The following is a 24,240-nucleotide window of genomic DNA, read 5'->3' as shown; positions in this document are numbered from 1 at the left end:
TAATCTGGGGAAATGGAAAATAATTAAAAATAAAACAATTGAAGGATCTTTGAAAGAACAGACTTTGAAAGAAAATGCAATGAAAATAGCCTGGAGCTTACAGTGGCCAGCAAGTTAGCACAAGTTTGAAATATAGCAGCAGGACAGTATGTCTTGTGGGTGTATAAACAAAAGGCATGATGGTGCTGGGGGGGGTATTAGCCCTTCTCTGAACAGCTCAGGTAAAGCCACACCTGGAATGCTGCATTCAGCCATTCAGCTGTGGGGATTTCAGAGGAAAAAAAAGGAAAAAGAAAAAAAAAAGAAGAAGAAAAAGATAGCAACAAATTGAAGGCAGTTCAGCAAAACAATCCAGGGGCTGAGACGACTGACTCACCAGAAAAGATTAAAGAGCACATGTATTGCTCTGCTTTGGTAAGTAACAGCCATAGTTGGACATGATAACCATGCACAAATTGTGCCCTTAGGACTGAAAGGGATAATTTAGTGCTGTTCACAGTGTTTGACTAGGAGTAATGGGATGAAATTAAGAAAGGGAAAATCTGTTTTGAATACCACAAAACCCTTCCTGACAGTAAGATTCATTAGACTGTGGAAAAGCCTCCATTGGGGGATAATGGAGAAGGTTCATATATAAAATCTGTCAGCTTCAGTTTGCAGGTGCGCTTACCAAAATCACCTTCAGGTTCTATCCACACGGTTTTGCCTGTTAAATTATACGTTTACAATCCACACACCCCCTACATCTTGCCCCCCCAAGAAATTCAGTCTGAAATGCGGATGTAATTCCATGCTGCACCTTCTGGAGACAAAGGACACAAGGTACAACCCACAATGGGGAGAGGGAGGAGGGAGAGGAGGAGAAAACAACTTTAACTTGGGGGCTGTAATAATTTATGGAAGCACTACCTGGGCTGTGTTAGACCCTGGATTATTTGTTTTGTTCAGTGGTGCGTACACAGCAGCCGAGCTCTCCGTCCTGTTTTACACAGGATTCCTGTTTGGTCTTATGTTGTGCCTGCATTGTGAGATTCCCCCTCTAGTACCTTTCTGTACAATGTGGACTCCTGTGTGTTTCTCAAATCTGTGTACATGGGCTGCAGCGAGGACCAGAATCAGTTCCCTTGAATTTAATCTGCTTGAACATCAAAGCCAAGGAAAACCACTGAGTTTGTTGTGGATTTTGCCTAGCACTATAAATCAATCCCAGTCTTGAAATGGAGCCCAGGTTCACCTGCAAGGGTCACCAACTGTGGTGGGTTTTCCGTTTAATGTACTCTGAGCTTCACAAACTATGTAAGTGTTGCAGGACATCAGACCCCATGGAAATTTCTCCTGGCTCAGCTGGAAATCACACTGCTTATGATGCCTGAATCTACGTTCAGCAGAACACTAGCAAATTATTTATGGTGAAGGGAGATGTTGTCAGAGCTACAGACAAGGTAGCTGGGCCTCCTCCCCACCTCCCTTTTTAATTATTCTATGGCACATGGGACTTCAAAGTGCAATAACCCAGGCATTTTCTAACCATTATATTCTACAGGTAGTTTCTTCTAAAAAAAGTCAATTTTTTCCCTCACCTCTTCAATTCTTCATTCTTAAAAAAATTGTTTCAGCAGGTACACTAGGAAGAGCAAACAACTGGTGGTCCAAAGACTATTGTGTTTAAAAAATAGCAAACTCTAATTCCACTGAAAAAGGAAAAGAATATGAAGTAGTCAATGTGGTTTAAGAATAGAGCACAGAAAAGTTCTGAGGGGAAAAAAGAAAAATGCACACTGAAAGCAGAGATGTGTTGGGAAAGTGAGGATGGATGGAGAGGACCAGACAAGACTTAGACAAAAGTGAACTGCAGGCAAAGCTAAGAAAATTATGCAAGTATATTTAAAAAGTATATTGCGTGGGCAAAAAGAAAGACTGGTAGAAAAAAATCAAAATCTGTATGTAGGTGGAAATGTCTAAATAAGCTGATCTGTTTAATTTCCTTTTTCAACTGGTCTTTGACAAGAAATTGAAGAAAACATGACCAAATCACAAGGAAGTAGTCCTTCAGCAATGCAGGAGTATACAAGAATTATTCAGGGAAAAACGTTAGAATCCAACACTGATCATTGGGAGTAGATGAGATGAATCCCAGGGCATTAAGAAAATTAATTCATTCAAAGACACTTTATAAATTTGCTGAATATTGAAGCAGACTTGTGTTAAGGGAAAAGTCCCTTTAATGATTCCCTATCTCTGTTTTCTTCTTTTCAGTGTGATCAGCATGCTTTCATGTACTCCATTATCATACCATATTATAAAGATTAAAAGGGCTAAACCAATGAAAATGTCACATAACTTAGCAAGGTTTGCTTTTAATTTGCCTTCAGCTACGCAAACGTCATTTCGCTCTGAAAAAAATCATTACAACTAATGCTATGCATCAGAATGGCGTTACAGCAATGTTTATTTGGAAGCAGTGTCAAAGAGTTCACAACATTGTAGAAAATGCTGCTCAAAATATTCAAAGAATGTATCTGGATGTTCGGTGGGAGAGTTGTTTCTGGCATGTTATGGTTATTTTTAAGATACCTTAATCTCTGGCAATGCCCGTAAGGAGCAAAATGCAAGCTTATTGTAACCACATTTATCTCTAGAGGTCACAGAAATCTAAGAATAAGAGAGGTCAGCTTGTTCCCAACATATTTGCCAGAAACAGAAAAGCAGATTTTAGTTCCAGCTTAAGGGACAGTGTTTGTTGCTTGTCTCTTGGGACAGAAGCTAGATACCCCACGTTTTATCACAGTGATAGTTCTGTCTAAAGTTGTGATTTTGATAAGATTCAAATGAGGCGGGTGATAACAAGAAACAGTGAATGTGGCTGCTGACATCTTTCCGTCATTGTTTCCTGATAATGGAACAGAAATGCTCTCATAGTTGTTTCTCATTCAGACTAGTACATGGTCAAACATTCAGTATATGCTTCTTGTTTGCCATCAGTTTTTTCTTTTTTTTTTGTCTCAGTGGCATAGACTTCATATTATCAGACAGGGACCACTTTTATACCTAGTGTGGATTGTTCCCTTCTCCCTGTATTTTGGCTCTGTTGAATAGATGCTCATCTAAGGAGTGCATTTCATCACCGTTGTTAATGCACACATTTCCCAATACACGGGCAGTCATACACCATAAACAGAGGCCAGTGACTGAGACCAGGTAAACAGTAGCAAAGTGAAAGTAGCAAAGTCACAGTGAAGTGGGAGATCCATATGGATCGAGATGCTTGTTGAAGGAAAACACAGGCTAATTTGGGGATACAAATTAAAAAGTGCTAGGAACTGAGAGCAGAAAAGCATTTCACAGACTTACAAGTCTATCAGAAAGTATGGAGATGCTGCATACTCCCACACGTAACATTATACTAAGAAATAACTCCTAGCAACATACTGAAACAGAGAACAGCAGAGCTCACAGGGAACAACATTTTGAGAAAAGAAAGAGGATAGGCCTCAGGTTTAAGGTGCTTTACCCTGTCTGCCCCAAGCAAAGTGGCAGGTAGAGCACAGCATGCAGCTTTAAACACTGGAGAACTATTTTTTCCTTTCTGTCTGCCCTCCACTCTCATCTGACTGCCTCCCAAGAGGCAGCAGAGAATCCTTTAACAAAGTTCCTGACACCGGGACATGGCTGTGCTGAGTTATATGCTCTCTCTTTACCTGCTTAAAAGTTAGGAGTCTTATCTGTGCAGTCCTCTAGCCTCCACCATAGTCAAGGTAAGAAGCTAGGTAGGTCCCAAAGGCAATCCCAAGAGCAGTGCCTGAGTTAGAGGGCCAGATTTCTCTCTGCATTTACTCTGCTTCCAGTGAAGGAACTGAGATGTGTAATTTTTGTGGGTAATAGTTGGGTGACATAAACACTCTGCTTAAAACCTAAGTATGATCAAAGTTTGCTTGCAGAAGAGCAGAAGATAAACAAGCACAAACTACATTGAATAATGCCAACTTTAAGACTTCTTTCTTAAAAATGATCCTATTATGATATTTAATATATTCTCTAAGATGAGTACTGATTTGTAGGCCTCATTGAAGAACTTCCATCTATGCCTTCTCAAGCTATTTCAGCAAAACGTCTTATTCCCTAATAAAATCAGAATGGAAAAAACCCCTGATTTTGTGGTAGATAGGTATGTAGTCTACATTTAGAAATGTGCAGTCATTTAGAAGCAAGGGGAGTTTTTTGGCCACTTCAGGAACCTAGCTAGAATATGATCCCTTAAATAATCAGTGAAAAGAAGTGAACTGTTCTGAAGGGCAATTTACAGCACCTCTTAGAAGCATAATTACGAAGTTAATTTCTCTCTGTGCTTTTAAGTGGCTGCTTGTTTCTAGATTAATTTCTTTTTAGAAGGGGAAAATCAGCAAATATTTAAAATTAATTGAATTTTGTGTTTTTAATTTTTTTTAATCAAAATGTTTGACTTATTTGAAATATTTTATATCCCCAACATTAACATGAAGACAAAGATTTTGGTAGGACAAAAATCTGCATCCTAACTAGCTTTAGTTACAAGCCTTCTATGTCAAGCTGAGAGCTGATCTTGCAGATTTATAGAAGAGACTAATAGTCATAACTTAATGGTAACCCTATAAAAAATTTCCAGCTGCCTTAGCTGTCTCTATCTACTCTGTAAATACAATTTCTTTAAGAAACTCTGAATGCCAGATATGCAGAAATGTAAGGATCATTGGAACTAATAATGAAGAAATCTATCTGTATTTTGAATACAGATTTATCAAGGACAATGAATTCAAGTGAATGGGAGGAAAGAAGAAAGAATTCTGAAGCTCTAACCAGAAAACACTACTTGATATTTACAGTATCTACAATACTAGCAGTCTTTTCTGCCAGTATCTGAGTATTCAATAAAGTAGTATTGCAAGAAAAGGCCAGTCTGATGCTAGATGGTATGTGCATGTCACCTGTAAGATTTGTCTCATCATTCTGCTCTGCTCGGTGACTGATTTTGTGCCCTTGCTTTGACACTAATGCTGAGAGAATATGGTGATAGATTTTGAGAATCCCACCTTTGACACCTTAGCCAAAATTTGATCTCAGAGTAAAACCACACAATGAAAGCATGAGAGCAAAGACCTGAGTTTGGGAAAGGAGACTGGGAAAGACAGAGGTTAAACTGGTTTTAGAACCAGGACAGGTTCAGATGGCAACTATCAGGAGTACTAGATTCAGAAACCTTGCCACACATCAGAAAGAGACACCCAACATATGCAAATATATTATGCATCAAAACAAGGGAGGCCAATTAAAGACTTATATGTAGTAAAACCCATATACATGAAGGCTCTCCTTCCAAAGGAAATGGAAGACCAAGTTTTGTGATGATTTCTTGCCATTGCAAAGGCTAAGCACAGTGTGATTTCAAGGGAGTACAAAAGGAAGGTGAGGCAGGCTGTTGAATATAGCACTGACCCAAGGAGCTCAGTTTTGAACAGCCTTGGGTTGTACTGCCTTAAAATAGCTCTTTGAATTTCTGCATATTTTTATAAAAAAGCAAGGTTACTTTGAGAGCCCTGGAACCATGTTAGTGATTTCTCATGTAAACTGGAACTACTCCATAGGTATCTGCTCTATGGGAGCAGTGGACTAGACATTTTGGATGTATTTTAAAGGAAGTCAAGACTTGTTTCCCCAGTCTGAAAAGATGAATATGAAATATAAGACAGGTAGATGGGGAACAGTGCAGGTTTTAAAGATGGGCAGAATATATTGAAAACTCAGATCTCATCAAGTAAACACTGAACTTAATAAAGAAAAAGAAACCCTGGTTCTAATTAGTGGGTGTCCATTTAAAAAACTCATTGCTTTTAATGAAAGTTATGTCTTTCAATAAAGAAAGGATTTATTTTGAGTAAATCTGCCTAAATAGTTTATTTTGCCTTTTAATACACTGGAAAAACCCTTCTAAGAACCTTCTAACATAGTGAGAATACTCTAAAAGCTGTACTTTTAAAACCACCTTTTTAAAGGCACAAATATTATCAGTTCCCGCTTGGAAAAATTTTGTCTGAAAAAAGACCCAAAGAAATTACTTTGATTATGCAAACTGTCATTAGAAGTACTTTACCTGCAGAATAAAACATCCTGTGCAAACGGGGAGTTTTCTGGCTGTGTTCCAGTCTTGAGATGACTGACATTGAAGTATGAGAGCGTGTGATTGATGAAGCCATGCATGGTTCCATTTTGACTGTATGCATATTGATACATAAGGCGTGGAATGAAATCAGATGTGACAGCAATTACAAAAGCCTGAGAGAAAAAAAAAACAACCAAACAACAGAGTCATAAATCTATGTCTAACGTGTTTCAGATTAAGTTAATTCAGGTGATAATTTTCACTTTCAAGTAAGTTTAGAGTGGTGATGAAGTGAGAGTTAAATGGCCAGACCTGGTCCAGAACGTATACTTATATAAATGCACAGTAACCTGCTCTGTCTCTCCAGGGGAAGGTTGTAGTTAGGGAAGTGGAATATTTCTTAGAGCATGATGTAGCGAAAGCAATTAATGTACTGTACATTTCTCCAACTCTTTCCATCCCTGGAGCCATTAGAAGATTTATCATTAGTTTTAAAAAACTACAACAAGGCATAATAGCTAGCTGGTATAATTTGGTGTAGTTACACAGTGTTATCTGAGATAAACCAGTTGAGTGTAAAGTAGTCATCCTCCATTTTCCCCTCTGCATCAGGATTTACACATCTGACATCGGTGATCTCATGCTGGTATAAAACTGGTATAATTGTGAAAAGAATCAGACACAGAAGTATCTAGATCATATCAATAAGAATTCATTAGATTCATTTAAAACTACATTTTGCTAAATTGTTCTTCTGCATTAGTATTATTCAGATGGAGAAGCAGAACAGGGCATTCAGTATTTTTTAAAATTGGGTATGCACATATTTACATTTCTGTCAACAAAAAGTAGCTAACTGATATTTTAATGGAATCCCCAGGAAATAAAATGTTCAGAGTTTGTTTGACACAGAGAATAACCAAGGATCATAAATCTGCAAAGTGTATTCAGATAAAACTGAGAGGCTGCATAGTTTTGCTCATCCAGCACAGATTGGTGCTGGAAACCTGAAATCTATGCCTGACAGCAAAATTATGGGTATGTGCAGGGCTGCACAGATTTCCTACCTTAAATCCTGGAAACTGCCAAGCCATAAGTGAACGATGCTCCACCCAAGTCAAACAACACTGCTTCTCTGGAGGCATTATAGTTCTCCCAGTTGCAATGATAGCTTACGTACTGCTACAGAGTCCTGTTGTGCTGGAAGCTATTGTACTAGATAAATTGCATAACACCTCTGCACAAGTTTCCCCTTCAGTAGTGACAATCATCTGCCTTTCTAAAGTGCTTTGATAGCTTTGATATTTCACAGGTGGACTCAATGATCTTACAGGTCTTTTCCAACCTCAATGATTCGATGATTCTATGATCTGTGGGTCAAAAACCCACTAGATAGTATTATGATTAAACTCCTAGGGCATGAGTCTTTAAGACAAAAAAGGAAAATTTTACTTAAGGAATACATGTCGAACAATAAACATAATGTATCTGTATACCAGAGAAGCATTATGTTCATGTAATGATTCTTGTTCTACGAAAGACTGTATTTTTCCATTAAGATTTTGTAGCTTGGGGAGTGCGGAAGCCAACTCAAAAAAACCCCCTGCTCTTACAGAAATACTCACTCTGTGGGAGAAATTATGTTTAGGGATATAACCATACCTGTATATATCAGAACAAATGCTAATGCTATCTAGCTAAGGACTGTCTTCTCCTAGAATCTAGGATGTTATATTTACATCCTTTTAATTCATACCAACAGTTATACTAGCAGAGTAACAGAAAAAGGCATGGGTATAAATGAGAAGTAGATCTTTGACAATTATCTGGAGTGTTGCCTGCTTACATCCCCTTCATTGGTTGTTCTTATACAAATTAGTCTTCCTATCCTACATAACACAAGGACAGAGAGAATGAGATGAGTGAATGGTCACCTCGTTTGTAACTAAATCATGTTTTACATTTCCACAAGAAAGAACTGGATAATTTAGATTTTATTGTATTTTATAGCAATTGAGAAAATTAGACTTCACTTTTAAATTATGTCGGAGGGACAATATAAGCTCCCAAGATCATGGTTAGAAACTGGTGTAACCAAATACTTACATTAATGATAACTGAAAGCTTTCCAATACCACTCAAAATGTTATACCAAATTCCTGTAAGTGAAAACCAGAACTTATTAATTAATTTACTATCATTTTTCTTCTTCCTTATTGAATTTTTGGTGTTATCTATCTTCACTGTAATGTTTTTTCACTACTTACCTATATCTTTTGCTCTTACTGTGTCTGGCCTCCTCAGTTCAGTAACAAACTTTTTTGCATCAAGCCGGACTTCTATGATGTTGTTCAGAAGAGCAAAGAGAGGTGCCAGAGGGAAGGAGGCAACAAAGAGTGTGACAAAGCCAAACTGAATAACTGGAAAAGAAATATGCAATGTTTTTTTATATCTTCTGAAGAGAGCTGGTAAATGCAGCTGACAGCAAATCGTTGATGAGCTTTGTGGGTTACAAAACCCATAAAACTCCACTTCAGAGTTTGGTCACAGTAATAAATATCACAAAGCAAGGCTATGAAAGAGAGAAAGGTTTGTCACTATGCTTTATGAATGTTTCTAATAATGCTTCTAGTCTCTAGCACAAACACAAGCCAAAGTAAATAATAAATTTAATAAAGGACAAAGGGTTCGGGGTGTATTCTTCTTCATTTATACATAATTAACTGATTAAGACTGTTCTGTTCTTCCCTGTCCTTTTGCCTGTAAGGAAAATGATACACAAGCAAGCAAGAGGAGAAAATCTACAAGGTGTCACTGTTTCTTCCCAGCTTCCTTTGGAAAACTCGGTGTCAATCTGTCAAGAGCAGGAACAGAATAAGCATCTTTGTGGATGCATGAGCCTGGGGTGTCGTAGAGCATTTTCACCCCTCCTTATGTCACTGATATCCTCCGAAGTTAGAAATCTTCCTCTTTAAGTCCTAGCAAAGGAGAATGCTATTGTTACTTTTTTTTTTTTCCCCTGGGTTTGCAATTTGGGTAAAGTAGTTTGGGAGAAAAAAAGCACTAGTCCACTGGTCCTAAAAAACAAGTAGTATTGCAGTGAAGCACAGACCTCCTGAGTTCTCCATGCTTGCTAGAACAGATACACAACTAATAAGCCTGGCTTCTTGCACAGTTTAAAAAAACAACCAAACAACTAACCAACCAAAGAAAACCCTCTCACTTTGAAGTGGATGGCACATTTTGTATCATGTTGTTCCCAGTACTAGACTACTAGCACCACAGAGTTCAGCTCAGCACCCACAAACAAAAAGACCACACTGTTTTCTGAGTGAATTATGTCTCTTTTCTAGGGCATGGGATGACCTCTCTTCATGCAAACAAATTATCTTCTAAGCAGCTAAGGAACCAATGTCACCTGGCAAAAGCACAATGCTGACACAACTGTGTTTTTCTGACAACTCTCAGTGCTCTAGAGATGCTTGGAATAATGTAATAGAAAACTAAGTCCCTCCAAGCAAGATTCTTCAGTTTTTGGGAGGGCAGAGTATTCTTAATTCCCCCTTCTTTCAGTGGCACTCCAGGACCTACCTCATCTCATTCGGGTACAATTAGAGTCTGAAAAGGGCTGACTTTTTTTTTTTTTTTTTCACTCCAAGGTGCTGAGGAATTAACAAATTGCCTAAAAGACTGTGTCTTCCATGGAAAGCAAGAGGCATCAGTGGTGAATGTTACTCATGAGACTGGATCATTTCCTTGTAAAAATGCTACATTATTTTAAAGTAATACTTCAGGGAAGTGAGAGAGGTTTATTACTCCAGAAAACTAATGAGGAGTAGAAAAAGAGGAAAGAGACCAAAAAGCATGCTGCCCAAATGCAAAGGCAGTAATCCCAATAAGATTAAACTAATAAATCTAACTTTGACTTACACTTCAGAACTAAACAAATAGTAGTCTAGAAAAAGGGTTGGTGTGTGTGAGGCCCTATTTATTGTGGCTGCTTTTTCGGCAAATCCCTGTAGGAGTTCTTTCTCCACTATGGGAGGAATCTGTTGCACTTTTTGTGAAAATCAGGGGCTCACATAGCACAACTGCTTACTTTAAAATCATTTCCTTAGGCACTGTTGTCACAGCCTACAACTAACTAATAAAACAGCTTTCTCCAGGATCTTCTCTTGCATGTATCTTTTTTTATGTGCAGATTGCAACTCTTCTGACTGATATTCCTGCTTTTCTCTTCTCAGTGACAATACATTTGCACAGTAAAGTATTATCTCTGTATTATATATATAGCCTTTTGATTTTCATTCTCGTTGTTTTGCTTTGAGATAAAGAGTATATGCTACACATACACTAAGATGGAACTTTTTCAAAGCATACAAACATCCTATCCTTGAAATCATACTTTCCTGAATATTTTATGTTCAGAGTCAGGAAAAGGAATTAACAAGGAAATAAAAACAGATGTTAGAGTAATGTCCAAAAAAACTGTGAAATGCTTAGAAAAATAGATAGCGCCAAAATATGCCTTATTTGGCTTTAAGTGAATTTAGCAGGAATAGAGCTGGGAGGATTATGTTAAAAAAAAAAAAAATATATATATATTTGCAATGCTTTAAGTATAAACCACACACACATTTGCTTTGATGTTGTTTGCAGCTCCTTTTATTCATTGCCTGGGAAAATGCAGTTTAACTTTTTTTCAAGTTCATGAAAGAATGTTCAAGGTATGCAAAGGACTTCTGGACAATTGCGTAAATATGTCTTCATAGAAAACACTATGCCAGAAGTGTTTGTGTGGCCATCTTGAAATCTCTTCAATCTTCTAGCCTCCTTTTCATGAAAGTGTGAATGATGCAGAAAGCAGGCAAAAAAACCCCCAAAACAAAACCAAGCACACCATAATTTAGATGTTCTTGTGTAGTAAACTAGCAAACAATTATTTTTAAAAAAGCAGTCTGTGAACAGCCTCAGAGGTTTAAAGGTACTTGTTTAGTTCAGTCAGTATTTGTAGAAATAAATAGGTTGGCAGAGCTGCATGGATTAAAAAGAGAAGAATCCCTGCTGTACAGTTCAGGTCTCAGAAGCAATCTAGTCACAGCATCCAGGAGTTCTGTGGACACCTGTCCAGTCACAGTAGAAACATTTACAATACTTTTAGGGCGCTCACAAAGACTGTTCCATCAAGGACAGCTGACGCCAAGACATCCTATTTTTGGCTGGAGGACTTGATGGCAACCCTGGAATACACTTTTTATGCTCACTCTTATGCCACAAGGTCTCCATACAAAGCTCTTCTAGTGTTCACGTACAATTCTATGATCCCACATAGCAGCCCTACCTGATGTGGGTGATTATTGTCCTGTGCTTTGAGGCAAAAGGCTGAAGAGACCTGTGCCAGGAGTTGGATCTCTGGAGATCCAGCCTCTTTCATAGCTTTCCTACTTGCCTGGTAGGCAGCCTGGAGACAACAGAGATGAACATCACCCAGCCTCATGGCACAAGCTAGTGAACAAAATGATTTAAGGTTGTGTATAAGGGGAAGTAAAGGACATGGGAAATAATGCCTTCTCCTGGGGCATCTACACAGGAGACTAGATGTGCTGGCAGTGACACAGACTCTATTTCTGATGAGCAAAAAAACCCAAACCACATACTACTGGTGCCCAGGACAAGTCACCTTTACTGTCTGACTTATGGAGGAAAGAGGCAAAGGCCTCAGAGCCAGCCCATGATTTTCTCACCACCTGATGCCACACCTGCAACATCTCATCCAGGCTTAGGCTGGCTGGGCCCTGAGACAAAAACTATAAAAGACAAACAGCATCAAGAGAAGTCTTTCAGACCACAGCACTTCTCAGAAGAACACTTTTCATAGAAGCTGTTCATCTGTGCACAGGGCCTGAACAGAACCCAACCCCAACAAAGACAGACAGAGCACACGCTGTCCCTCTAACTCTGGACTCCAAATTATGATTAAAAGCACAGATCAAGGCTTTTAAATCATGCATTTGGAAAGTGCTGGCTAGTGTTCTTGTGCAAGGGATACAGAATCAGTCCCCAGCATAAAACCTTCCACAATGAATATCACTTGGGTTCTACCAGATTTACACACTGACTGGTGTGAGTAACCCTAGTATCTTTTACATCAAAACATAACCTAAGAGAAGGTAATTGTTTATGATTCTATTGCTTTTTTTATTACTTCTGTATCAATATGACATCTGTCATAGGATCATGTGTTACTGGAAGTAAACAATGGAAGAATCACTCCTGTTCTAAGCAACTTTCAAGTCCTAAGAAGAAACTTTTCAATATACAGCGCCTGGCTGAGAAACTAAGGTACAATTTACTACTCTTTGGTAATAAATGCATGCAACAAGTCTACACACAACAGGCTGAGTTGGTATTTTCAAATCCACCCTCATTACAGAGATTATAGAGAAATACAGGTTTCTCTTCAATGATTCCTTTCTTTTTCTTTTGCTGCCTCACACATTGCCTTTTTGATGGCTTTTCCTGCTTTAGGGGAAATTCTTCCAAACCTCTAAGATTAATCCTTACAGTAGTTGGTAGCTATAGACATTGGATCTGATCATTTTCTTCTCAAAATTCAAAAGGGAATTTTGCCATTGATTTTTAACAGAAGTTGGATGATGAAAACCTTTATTATTATTTCTGTTTGAGAAAAAATGTTTTCAATTAATTACCACATGAACCTTGGACTCTTAGAAGGGTTCGACTGGAGAAGGGAAGACCAAATGAAATAAGAATCTGAAAGTCATTGCTGATGTCAGTTTCTTCTCAAGAAAACAGTAGTGGTATAAATTTCACACATTCACATGCATCATTTAGCTGGTTTTGGAGCCTATTTCATAAAGTTTGTTTCATTAGCAATATTTATTGCTACTCTAAACATAAATTTTTTGCCAACTCCTATCACTGCAGACTAGTTACCCATGTTGCAAGCTCACTACCAGCTGGATGAGGAAATTGCTGTCCATGCTACCTACTTTGGGAATGGATATGGTCTGGTATATTGGGCTGGGTCAAAAGTCATTGCACAGTTTTAGAAACAGAAAGTACTAATGACAAATTTGACACATGTTAACAATGACAATTTATGTTTCAGGATTCCTTGAGCAAAATTTTCTGATCACTCAGGAGCATTAAGAGTGTCTCTGCTTAAGAGTGTCTGCTAAGAAATACAAATATATATCAGTTAATAACATCAAAACAAACAGTCACCAGAAATTTCACTGGTGCAAATCAAAACTATGTGCAGACATGCTATTGACTGACAAGGCCTGTTCAAGAAAAAAGTTCAGTACAGTCTGCTGACTGAAATCAGATTCAGAGTTCAGCCCACTGAAGAAATGACCCACAAAAGCTTTCCCCAAAAGAAATCTTAGAGTTTATTTGCCATGGTGAAGTGTTGGCCTCTTCCACACTACTGGTATCTGTAAAATGCCACTGAAGTCAATGGAAGTCTGCCTGACTTGTAGACTTTGGGTTTTACCCTCTTTTTTTTTTTTAGCTTTGTATGTGGCTTTTATGTTAAAACTAAATGCCTTGGTCTTGATGCTTGCTCTATGTTACATCAAAGTCATGAACTAAATGCTTGCTCTATGTTACATGAAAGTAATGGACTTGATTTTGCTGCTCCTAGTTAGATGTTTCACTTTCATAACTAATAACGGTTGAAATACAACTTTGGGCAAGAGTCAGAATCCATGAAACCATCATTCCTACCACTGGCTGCCCTGAATTTGCTCCAGTGTCTTGCTTCCACACTGCAGCTGCTGAATCTCTGTCAATCATTCAGAACTATTGTAGCACAATTCTTCAAGAAAACTTGCATTACAGTTTATGAATAGGAGATTTTATCTATGAAAAGCAAATAAATTTTTGCCTCATATTTCCCAGCTCTGTTCTAGCTACCTATTTCATTGTCTTTTTAAAGCCTTGGTTTGAGAAAATCCTTGAGTCTTTATTTAGGGCCAGGAAACATCCTAGTGTTAGCCGCAAGTTGTTAAGCCCAAAGCCTCCATATATCATCTTTCCTGTCTAAAAAGGCAAAATGACAAGTAGTCTTACTTCTCTGGGTATGCCTTCCTGGGGCAGAGAGAAGTCTCAGAAAATTCATGGATTTGTGAATGGGGAGGAGGGATGTGAAGTCAACAGGCCAGCGGAAAGTATCATTACCCCTTCCCATGACATCTAGTTCAAATGATAAGAAAGCTTCCTACAGCCTCTCAACTACAAGGCTTCAGGCTTTCTGGTGTAATAAAACAGAATAAAAGGAAATACCAGCAGCTTTAAAATGGCCATTCCAAAATTAAAGTGGGATAGTTACCATCAAAAACTCCTTTACCTGTGACATATCATACTGCCAAACACATCCTGACATTGCTGCAAACACTATCCCTCAGACAAGTGGTGCCTCACCAGGGCTAATCTGCTTCATAAAGGAATGCAAAGAGAATATATGATTTGCTGCATGGGGAGTGGGCCAGAGTCCAGGTTTCCTTCAGAAAGGGCACATGTCAACCCTTTTGATAGAAATTAGTAGAAGAAACTCTATATGGATACAGAAGACAAGGACTGCCTGTGATTAGGGTACAGCCTAGCAAATGGCAGACCTGGAGTCAAGAGTCTCAGTTTGGTCAGAGGCTTTCTGTGTAGTCTTAAAGATGTCACCCATCCTTGAAAGTAGGAGCATCCTGGCAGGACAAACCTGAATGTAGTGAATATTCATACGTGGATACATGATCTGTCCATGCCTGTTTCTGCATGAAATCCCATCATCATCTGGATGAGGCAACCCAAAGGCTACAGTAAGCCCAGTCAACAGTTTTTTATTCAGCTGCTTCATTCCTGGTTGAGCAGATAGCCACTGATACCAGTGGGAGCTTGCCTGAGTAAATCACTGTGAAAATTAAGAACTAAGTTCTGAAACATCAATCAGATTTCTCTCTTCTCCTTAATATCATACCTCTTCTTACATCCCAGTCATTCTACCTTTTTTAGCAGTTCAGGAAAAAAAAATGCTTCCTCTGCACTTGCTGCATCATTTCCCTTCCCTCCCCCTCTCAAATCAGATTTAGAAAAACAGGTAAATAAGCTGTGTAACTGCCTCTTGCCTCGCCATTCCAGCTTGATGCCCTTCACAACAATCCCAGCTGACAGGTTCAGTGCTGAGCTGCATAAAGTGCTTCCTCTTTGCGTGGGTGGTCTGAGTCACTCTGCAGTGAATCTGACAGCTGACTGCAGTGGTATGGACCCAGGGCAACAAGCAGGCTTGGGAGGTGCAGCTTGGATTTCATTTGCCGTGCATTTGTCTTGAATCCCATGGGCAGGGCATAGCTCACTGTGGCACACAAGGCTCAGTGAGCTATTCTCTTCACTTGAGAAGCTAATTCTCCTGTTGTAAACAAATGTTTAGATTAGTAATTCATCCATTCATTTGCAGGGCATCTATCTAATTATCCTTGAATGACTGCAGGATGAGGTACTCAGCATTGTTTATCATCTAGGCACTAGGGACTAATCTAAAACACAGGCATAGTGACCAGTGATTTATAACATCAGTAGCTTAGATCCTGATACTACAAGTTATTCCAACAAGGCAGACCTTTGCATCTAAGTGGTGTCCTCATCAATGAATCAAGGGTGATCTCCTACACAGACATCTTGAATCAGGGTGATGGCATCATTACAGATGCTATGGAAGTTTCCCACAGGTAACAGAGAGTGGAAAGAGCTTCCTCCCACACCTGGATGTTTTGCATTAGGTCCAACTATAATTAGGACAAAGCACCAGTATATAATATTTGGAAAGTGAGAGATACTTGTTCATAACACACTCAAGGCTCCATCCTGCTACTGTATCAGTCAGCCACACTTCTTGGTTATCACAGAGCGTACTCAGCAGTCTCTGGCCCATTATAACTCGGAAGAAGTCTGCCTCCTCCTTACCCTGCCAGTGGCTTTTGCTGTAAATAGCCATTCATGCTGCAACCGATCACGTGTTTTAGCTCCCAGAATGAATAAGATCAACTACCACAGATGTGCAAGGACAAGAAATTAAATATTTATAAACAGTTGTATTTATTCTGTTTGTTTATTACCAATAACTAAAGGTCCTTGTCCTTAGAGAGAACTAGCTAACAAGGAAATTTTGGATGTTAAAGTGCAGACATTTCTGAGTTATGCCTGAACATAAAAACATATGAAAATGTTTATAAGGGGAAATGTCTATATTTTGTCACCATTGTTTAACTTAAAAATTGCAAAGAAGTTTGCTTAAAGTTTCCAGGAGGAAAAATCAACTTGGGCTGAAATAACGCATTGAAAAAATCAATCCTAAAGGAGACTTTTTCAACAAAATATCAAGTGCATAAGGGGATAAGGTAGTAGAGGCTGCAACACACAGCCAGATCCTAGGTGAGTTGAAATAATTAAGAATAAGATGATGGCAGGTGAGAGCTTCTTTTTGTCAACTTGATGGCACTACAGAGGGCAAGGTTCAGACCCACAAACATATCCATAAAAGAGATCCCTAAATCTGCCATTATATAAAGTACCTCATGTACACTTGCATATTTATATATTTACATAGATCCACCACTATATAAAATCCCATATATGCATTTATAATTATATTATATATATAAATCAATATAGCTATTTCTATATCTATATATATATAGATAAACCATACATGGTATTCACTTTTTTTGGCATAAAATGCATTCTCTTTCAGATGTTTTGAGAATAGTGGCTTGTTAAAACAGGAGTTGTCACATACAATATTTAACAGATGTCTGGTTTTAGATAACATACCCATTGACAAGCTGTGGTTCTCACCTGAATACTTTTATGCCCTAAAGCTTGGGTTTGCCTAGATTATTTCTCTTCTTTGTCCTTCCCCGCCCATACCATTCCCCCTTTCTCCTCCCCTGCCTCGCCAGGGTCTACTCATGAGGCAGCTACAGGGCTGAGGGGTACACTGCAATTTTGGTTTGCATCTGGTGTGAAGAGCCTGGCCTCTTACTTACTCCCTAGCATCCCTGTGTGCTGCTTCCTCGAATACTGTGTTGCACCTCGAATACTGTGTTCAGTTTTGGGCCCTCCACTACAAGAGAGACATTGAGGTGCTGGAGCGTGTCCAGAGAAGGGCAACAAAGCTGGTGAAGGGTCTAGAGCAGAAGTCTTATGAGGAGCAGCTGAGGGAACTGGGGTTGTTTAGCCTGGAGAAAAGGAGGCTGAGGGGAGACCTTATCGTTCTCTACAACTGCCTGAAAGGAGGTTGTAGAGAGGTGGGGGTCGGTCTCTTCTCCCAGGTAACAAATGATAGGACGAGAGGAAACGGCCTCAAGTTGCATCAGGAGAGGTTTAGATTGGATATTAGGAAATTTTACATGACTGACAGGGTTGTCAAGCATTGGAACAGGCTGCCCAGGGAAGTGGTTGAGTCGCCATCCCTGGAAGTATTTAAAAGACATTTGGATGAGGTGCTTAGGGACATGGTATAGTGGTGGTCTTAGGTTAACGGTTGGACTCAATGATCTTAAAGGTCTTTTCCAACCTATACGATTCTGTGATTCTGTGATTCCTCTCAGGTTCCTTTCCGTGAGGACAGCTGAAGTTGCAAGGTGTCCCAGGGCTGCAAGACTGAGTTATCTGGTGATTATTTGCACCTCTGTCCTCCTGGGTTCTGTTGAGTCATAGAGATATTCCTTGGAGTTTATAACAAACACACTTCAGAATGAGAAAGAAGGCTTGTATGTATTTCACTTTGAAATTCTCTATCCGATGTTTGATATTTGTCCTCGGCTAATTCATTTGTAGTGTACTCCTTTATCCCAGTGTTTGACCTGCTCCTGCTGGAGCAGTGGATGAGTGTAAGTGGACACATGGAGATGAATGTGATCAAACGATCTCAGTGAAAGCTCGGAGAAGGCAACAGAGGATTCCTTACAAAGCAGAATTATACTAAAAATGCCTAGTTTTTGGGTTTGCTCTCTGTATCCATTTATACAGGCAGATACTGTACTCAGAATTTCAAACATCATTTCATAAGTATCAGCACGACTTTGGACAATGGAACTACATTTTCTCTTGAGCAAAGTGCAATCAAGATACCAAGGGGACCAGACTTCCAAATTATAACTACTGAGGACAATGGCACAATGCCAAACGTTAAAATGAAAATAAATTATTAGTGATATTTTATTTGAACAAACTCAGTGATTTAAAGTTTCTTTCTTGCCTCATCTTCCAGACAGCAGAAAACACTCTAATCCTACATCTCAAATGACTTACAGTAAACACACTGATCTCAGATCCTAAATCAGAGAGTCTTTTAATGATATGCAAATTATGGATCAAGTCAGTAAGATGTCAGCAATCCACACTTGCATATACTAAAAAGTGCATACAGTTTCATTCTGATAGACATTGCATCTTGAGAGAGGTATTTCTGTGAAGCAGCAGATCCAGCTCCTGGATCCCACCTAACGGAAATCAGGAACTGCTGCTCCCTGACTGAGTGGTTACCAAATATATAACTGGTGGCATCTTGCCACTTCAAGAAAGAATTGCTTCCATTTTCCTCTGGGTTTCCACCAACATACTTATCTCCTCTAATGTGGAAAAGCAAACTGCGGAGCAACCTTGAAAAAGTACTTATCTCTGCCATAGTTTAGCAGCAATTTAAGTAACTGTGAAAAACAGCAAGCACATACATGGGCACCAGCTTTACAAAATTATACACATGATGGGCACCAGCTTTACAAAATTAGAATACTATTGACTTTAATAGAGTTGCTCCTACTTTACATGGGTTTGAAAGATGACCAAATGTCTGGCAGTGCATACCACTAGTGATGTCAGGCACTCCAGAAGGGTGATGCATGCAGAGAAAGTATGCACATGCTATTTAAAAAAATAGAGAATGTGCTGGTTAAAGAACTGGTATGAAAAGTGGGAGTCTGAGAAATAATTCCCAAGTGTGCCCTAGACTTCCTTAGAAAGTGCGGCCAACTCAATACCTGTATGCCGCAGCTCTCCATGAGTAAAATGGGAATAACAATTCTCCATTCCACTGTCTCTTTCAGCTGACCGAGAAGCTCTTACAGGCTGAAGGTTCTCTTCTGTTGTATATGCATGTGGATTTTAATTTAAGCATAGCTGGGAATGCTGTGTATGTGATTCAACATCAGTAACATTCAGTCATGAACTAAGTTATCTAAAAAGATATTCCTACAGTTTTCTGTTGTAAAGGGAGATTTACTTCTATGAGAAGAAAATACACATTTATATTTTGGAATCTACATATTTTTACTACATTGGAAACATTAATGAGTGATTTTAATTTTGGGAGGAGTTACACCAGATGATTGTGCTGTCATTGAGAAGGACCTCAACAAGCTGGAGAAATGGTCCAAGAAGAATCTCACAAAGTTCAGCAAAGGAAAATGCAAAGTCTTGCACGTGGGCAGGGATAACCCCAGGCATCAGTAGACGCTAGGAACTGACTAGCTGGGAAGCAACTTTGCAAAAAAGGGCCTAAGCATCCTGGTGGACAGCATGTTGAACATGAACCAGCAATGTGCCATAGGTACAAAGAAGGCCAATAGCCTTCTGGGGTGCATTAGGAAGAGCATTGCCAGCAGGTCAAGAAGGGGGATCCATCCCCTCTACCGAGCACTACTGTGACCACACCTGAAGTGCTCTTTCCAGTTCTGTGCTCCCCAGTACAAGACATGGACATACTGCAGTGAATCCAGTGAAGAGCCACTAAGATCATTAAGGGATGGGAGGACTTGACGTACAAGGAGAAGCTGAGAGAACTGGGATTGTTGTACCACAGGAAGAGAAGGCTCAGGGGGATCTTACCAATGTGTTCAAATACCTCTTGGGTGGATTAAAGAAGACAGAGCTAGACTCTTCTCAAGGGTGCCCAGTAAAAAGATAAGAGGCAATGGGCACAAAATGAAATATAGGAAATGCAATTTAAATGTAAGAAAAAACTTTTTTACTGTAAGGGTGATCAAATACTGGAAAAGGTTGCACAGAGAAGTTGTAGAGTCTGCATCCCTGGAAGTACTGTAAACCCAGCTGGACAACTGGACAAGTCCCTGAGCAACCTGCTCTAGCTGACCCTGCTTTAGCAGGGGGTTGGACTAGATGATCTCTAGAGGTCCTTTTCAACCTTAGCTATTCTGTGATTCTGTGGCTGTATGGTTTCTATGCACTGTTCTCAGCTGGGAACACTGGACTCTCACAGTATAAGTATTTTGAGACACTAGGACTCATAATTGTTGTTATGCTGGTAATGTGGCAGTCTCATAGTCCTGCTGTCTTGCATGTAATTTCTGCAAAGCTACAAGTGTTTTGGGTTTTTTCCCCCTTTATCGTGCCAAGTTATGACATACAGTCATATGATAGACAGTGACTGGTCCTATATAAAACTATGGTTATTGCAGAAAGGGAAAGAGAATTCAGAAAACTTACTCATTTCCATGTATTCTGGAGTCAGCCCAGTGAAAGGTTCCAAGATGTAGTCAAGATCCCATTGCTGAGGGTCCTTTGATTGGTTGGTGTCCATTTCCTTTGGTTCAGTTCTTTCATCCTTCAGCTTCCTGAAGAGCTTCTTTAGCTTCCTAAGGAACAAAAGTTCAGATTGAACCAACTCTTTTTTTTTTCGGTACAAGATTTGACCCAAGTCTTTGCAGAGCAATACAAACTGTATATCACATTACTTTGATGCCCCACAGGCTTAGTTTACACCATCCTCTGATGTTCTGATGCTGCTTATTGCCAGGTGACAAGCTGCTGGAGGCAGCAGTTCCTGTGTTCCTGTGTCAAGAGGAAAGTTACAACAGCACAACACTGTTAAAATGGAGTTGAAGCCAGTACTTTTTAATAATTGTTTCTCTTTAGATACGTGTTGAATGGGCATCTTCCTGAAGCTCAAGCACCTTGGACCTAAATAATATTAGTAATAAGTAATACTCTCAAAAACAACACACTGGGCACCTCTCAAGAAAGAAAGAAAGAAACAAACAAACAAAATACCAGAAGGTTATGTGATGCCTTCATACCACATATCTAGCACAAGTGTACTTTTCTCTCACCATGAAACTTTGGAACTTCTAATATAGTACACTTTTAAGGTCAAAATGACTGGACATATTGCCAGCCAAAGAGGGTGCAAGACTGTACTGATTCCTAAACCTGGTGGTCTTATGAACATTTTAGCAGAAAAACTGCCTGTTGTTCAAAGCAAAAGGAAATTAACACCTCTGCTAATAAATCTGCAGCACCAAAAAGAGAAGTGGCTCCAAGATAGTGATAGGTCCAAAGCCATTTAGGACTCTCAAAATGGATATTATTGACTTAAAACCAGACCTGTGACCACCAGAAAACACCTGCAGCTCTTCAGGTTCCAGTGCTCTCTTGTCACAAGCACATGTACCTGAGTTTATCTAAATAGACAAAAAAAGATGGTGCTTGTGGAACCTTAAAGGGGAAGCACTCTTTTCTTTAACCAAAATGATGCTACAACTAATAAAAATAATAAAATATGTACCGATGAAATGTTAAGTATAAGCAATGTCTTAATTTTACTAATGGCCTTTCATCCCAGAAAAATGCAATTCCCATGCTTCTACCTAACATGCAAACAGGGTTCAAACTAAGGGAGAGAATCAGATGCATGAGAGAGTTTCAGCAAGGGCAGTAGAATTTGGTCTGAGAGAGGTGTATCATTCCTGTCACAGACAGACAGAAATCCTACCTTAGTCACTTTGGATTCCGTAACAGATTATTGCTAGGAAAGTGTCACTTTGGATATATACAGTAACAGCCTCTTTAGTACTCCATAATGCAGCCCATACTGGAACTCACTGGGGAAGAACTGGAACTCACTGGAACTTCTCTGCAAGTTTATTCCTAAGCCACTGGAAACTACAGAATTCTATAACTACTAACATCAAAATTGAAACATTTATTGAATGCTTATGTGAAAAATATATGTTTCTGAAGTTTTTTTTTTTCCTGAGAGTTTACCTATCATGTATAAGGCAAAGTATGTAGATTTATGTAGACCCTGAAAACCTTACTTCACCAGGAGTTAGATGCTTTATGTACTTGCACAACCATATAATCTTCCTGCAGAGATTTCTCATAAGAGTTTTAGAGGCTCTGAATTTTCCTTCAGATATGCCACGGTGTGTATAAAGGTGGAACACTGAGCTAGCACACAACCACTGTTATGGTGAGACTTGGAAATTCCCGATTTCAGTCAGGCAATATTTCTGCTACCTGAAAAGTATACGTCTTGCAAGACCAACTGAGTTTTCACTGCCTCTGAAGCAGAAAAGCAAAACCATTTCCTACCATTTCTTAAGTAAACACAGATCAGTTATGTCTCCCAGCTCCCATAGGTCAGAAGAGGTTGTATCAGAGAGTCTCATTTTGACCATGTTTTACAATAACATGGTCCATTTTGGCCAGACTATAAATTACTCACATGGGTGAGCAATTATTTGTGCAAGTATTTATTTGGACCTCAGTAGGAATAGTAGGATCAATCACTGTCCCACTGAGATGGTGATACAAATTTCACAACACTGACAAATACATGAATTTCATAAGTAGTATAATCCCAGAGTAAAAGGAATCCACCTCTAAAAGAAGAGTAAAGTATTCCCAATGCCTGCCACAGATGACATATTAAATATATATGCATCAATAACTTCATGCTATTTTACACATTGAGAAATTCCCATGGAAAAGTGCAGTGAATGAGATATTTCTTCAAAATCAAGGAAGTGAAGTACAGTTGAATTAGCATAAAAAATCAAGATTTATACTTATTGTATGTCTTCATTTTGCAGATGAAATTTATCTTTCACAAATATGCTCAACCTTATTTTATAGTTGTTCACATATGTGCCATATGAGTGAAAATCCAGACTAATTCCAGTAATGTTTTGCCAGTAGTGTAAGCAGGGCTCTCCCACAAACTTTTCCCCCACAGCTTGCGATAAATCCTTTGAACTAGAGGTGTGTGGCCTGGAGACAGGAGTGTATGGGGAAATGGTAGGGGTTTTCATTTGTACCTCCAGTTAAGCAGAACCGCTTTCTCAGACCCTAACTTAAGTAGCAGGGCACAGCTAGTTGGCAAACACACTAAATGCTTTGCTGGGTAGGTTTATTTCTTTGTTCCTTAATATACACTGAGCCACAGAGGAACACTGTGTCACCACATAGTACAAGGCTCTACAGCAGCCTGGAAATGACCACAGTGGCTGCAGAATTTCTACACCAACCAGTGTTTACAGGACCCATTCAATTTCATCACCAGTATGGAGGAAATGGGGACTGGCAGACATTCTTAAAACAGATCTAGATTGCATCACGCCCTGTCAGTCCCAGGATCACAAAACAGCAAAAATCAACAGATCAACTCCAGCTTTTGTTCCAGGTGCAGCTAAGGCGTAGCTCATAAGTCTGATGGTAACTTCCGCAGTACTTTGTTAATACCCAGATATATTTGGGCTAACCAAATACTTTTGGTACCCAGAACATTCAGTTCACACAGTTTTAATAAAAGGGTGGGGAGATTTAAAATACTTCACAAGAAAGAATTAGATGGATCCTTACAAAGACATTTACCTCCTACATCATGCAAACTCAGCCATTTCAAGACACTAAAATTTCCTTTTCCCCCCCTCTGCTTTTATGGCAATCAAGGGAATTTGTGACAGAGGTGATGTAGTATTCAGAGGATAGGAGACTGGGGGCAGGATTTAAAACAATCAAAGAATTCCCAGGATGCTCTTCCAGCATATCCCAATTAATTTCCTAATGTGAGGGACTCTCAGAGGACAGTGAACAATAAGTTCAAGACAGTGCTGATTTCTGTTCCAATAAAATGATACGAGCTATAAATGTCCCTCACATTTCCGTGGGCAGATGAGATTGAAGAGCATCTCACTGTCACTGCAGCAGCTGAGATAAAGTTTGGGTGTGTTTAGATGTGAAGTCTGTACATGTGTGACCTAATCCTCTGGTTATAGCACCACGGAGTCGAG

The 24,240-nt window shown here is 39.2% G+C and overlaps 1 protein-coding gene across 1 annotated transcript in view; it reads right to left on the bottom strand.

The window, feature by feature from the left end:
• The window catches only part of ANO2 (anoctamin 2), a 193,467-nt gene that overhangs the window by 3,676 nt on the left and 165,551 nt on the right, over positions 1 to 24,240 (bottom strand). The window contains exons 20-23 of the mRNA XM_072846239.1: positions 20,654 to 20,802; positions 8,401 to 8,553; positions 8,240 to 8,292; positions 6,125 to 6,306 (exon numbers count right to left, since the gene is read on the bottom strand). Coding sequence (XP_072702340.1) covers positions 6,125 to 6,306; positions 8,240 to 8,292; positions 8,401 to 8,553; positions 20,654 to 20,802 — 537 coding nt within the window. The remainder of the gene's footprint in view (positions 1 to 6,124; positions 6,307 to 8,239; positions 8,293 to 8,400; positions 8,554 to 20,653; positions 20,803 to 24,240) is intronic.

The sequence above is a fragment of the Ciconia boyciana genome, chromosome 1 (genome assembly GCF_034638445.1).
Source record: "Ciconia boyciana chromosome 1, ASM3463844v1, whole genome shotgun sequence".
Classification (NCBI taxonomy): Eukaryota; Metazoa; Chordata; class Aves; order Ciconiiformes; family Ciconiidae; genus Ciconia; species Ciconia boyciana.
The sequence above is the reverse complement of the archived record's forward strand: the minus strand, read 5'-3'. Positions and strand labels throughout refer to the sequence as shown.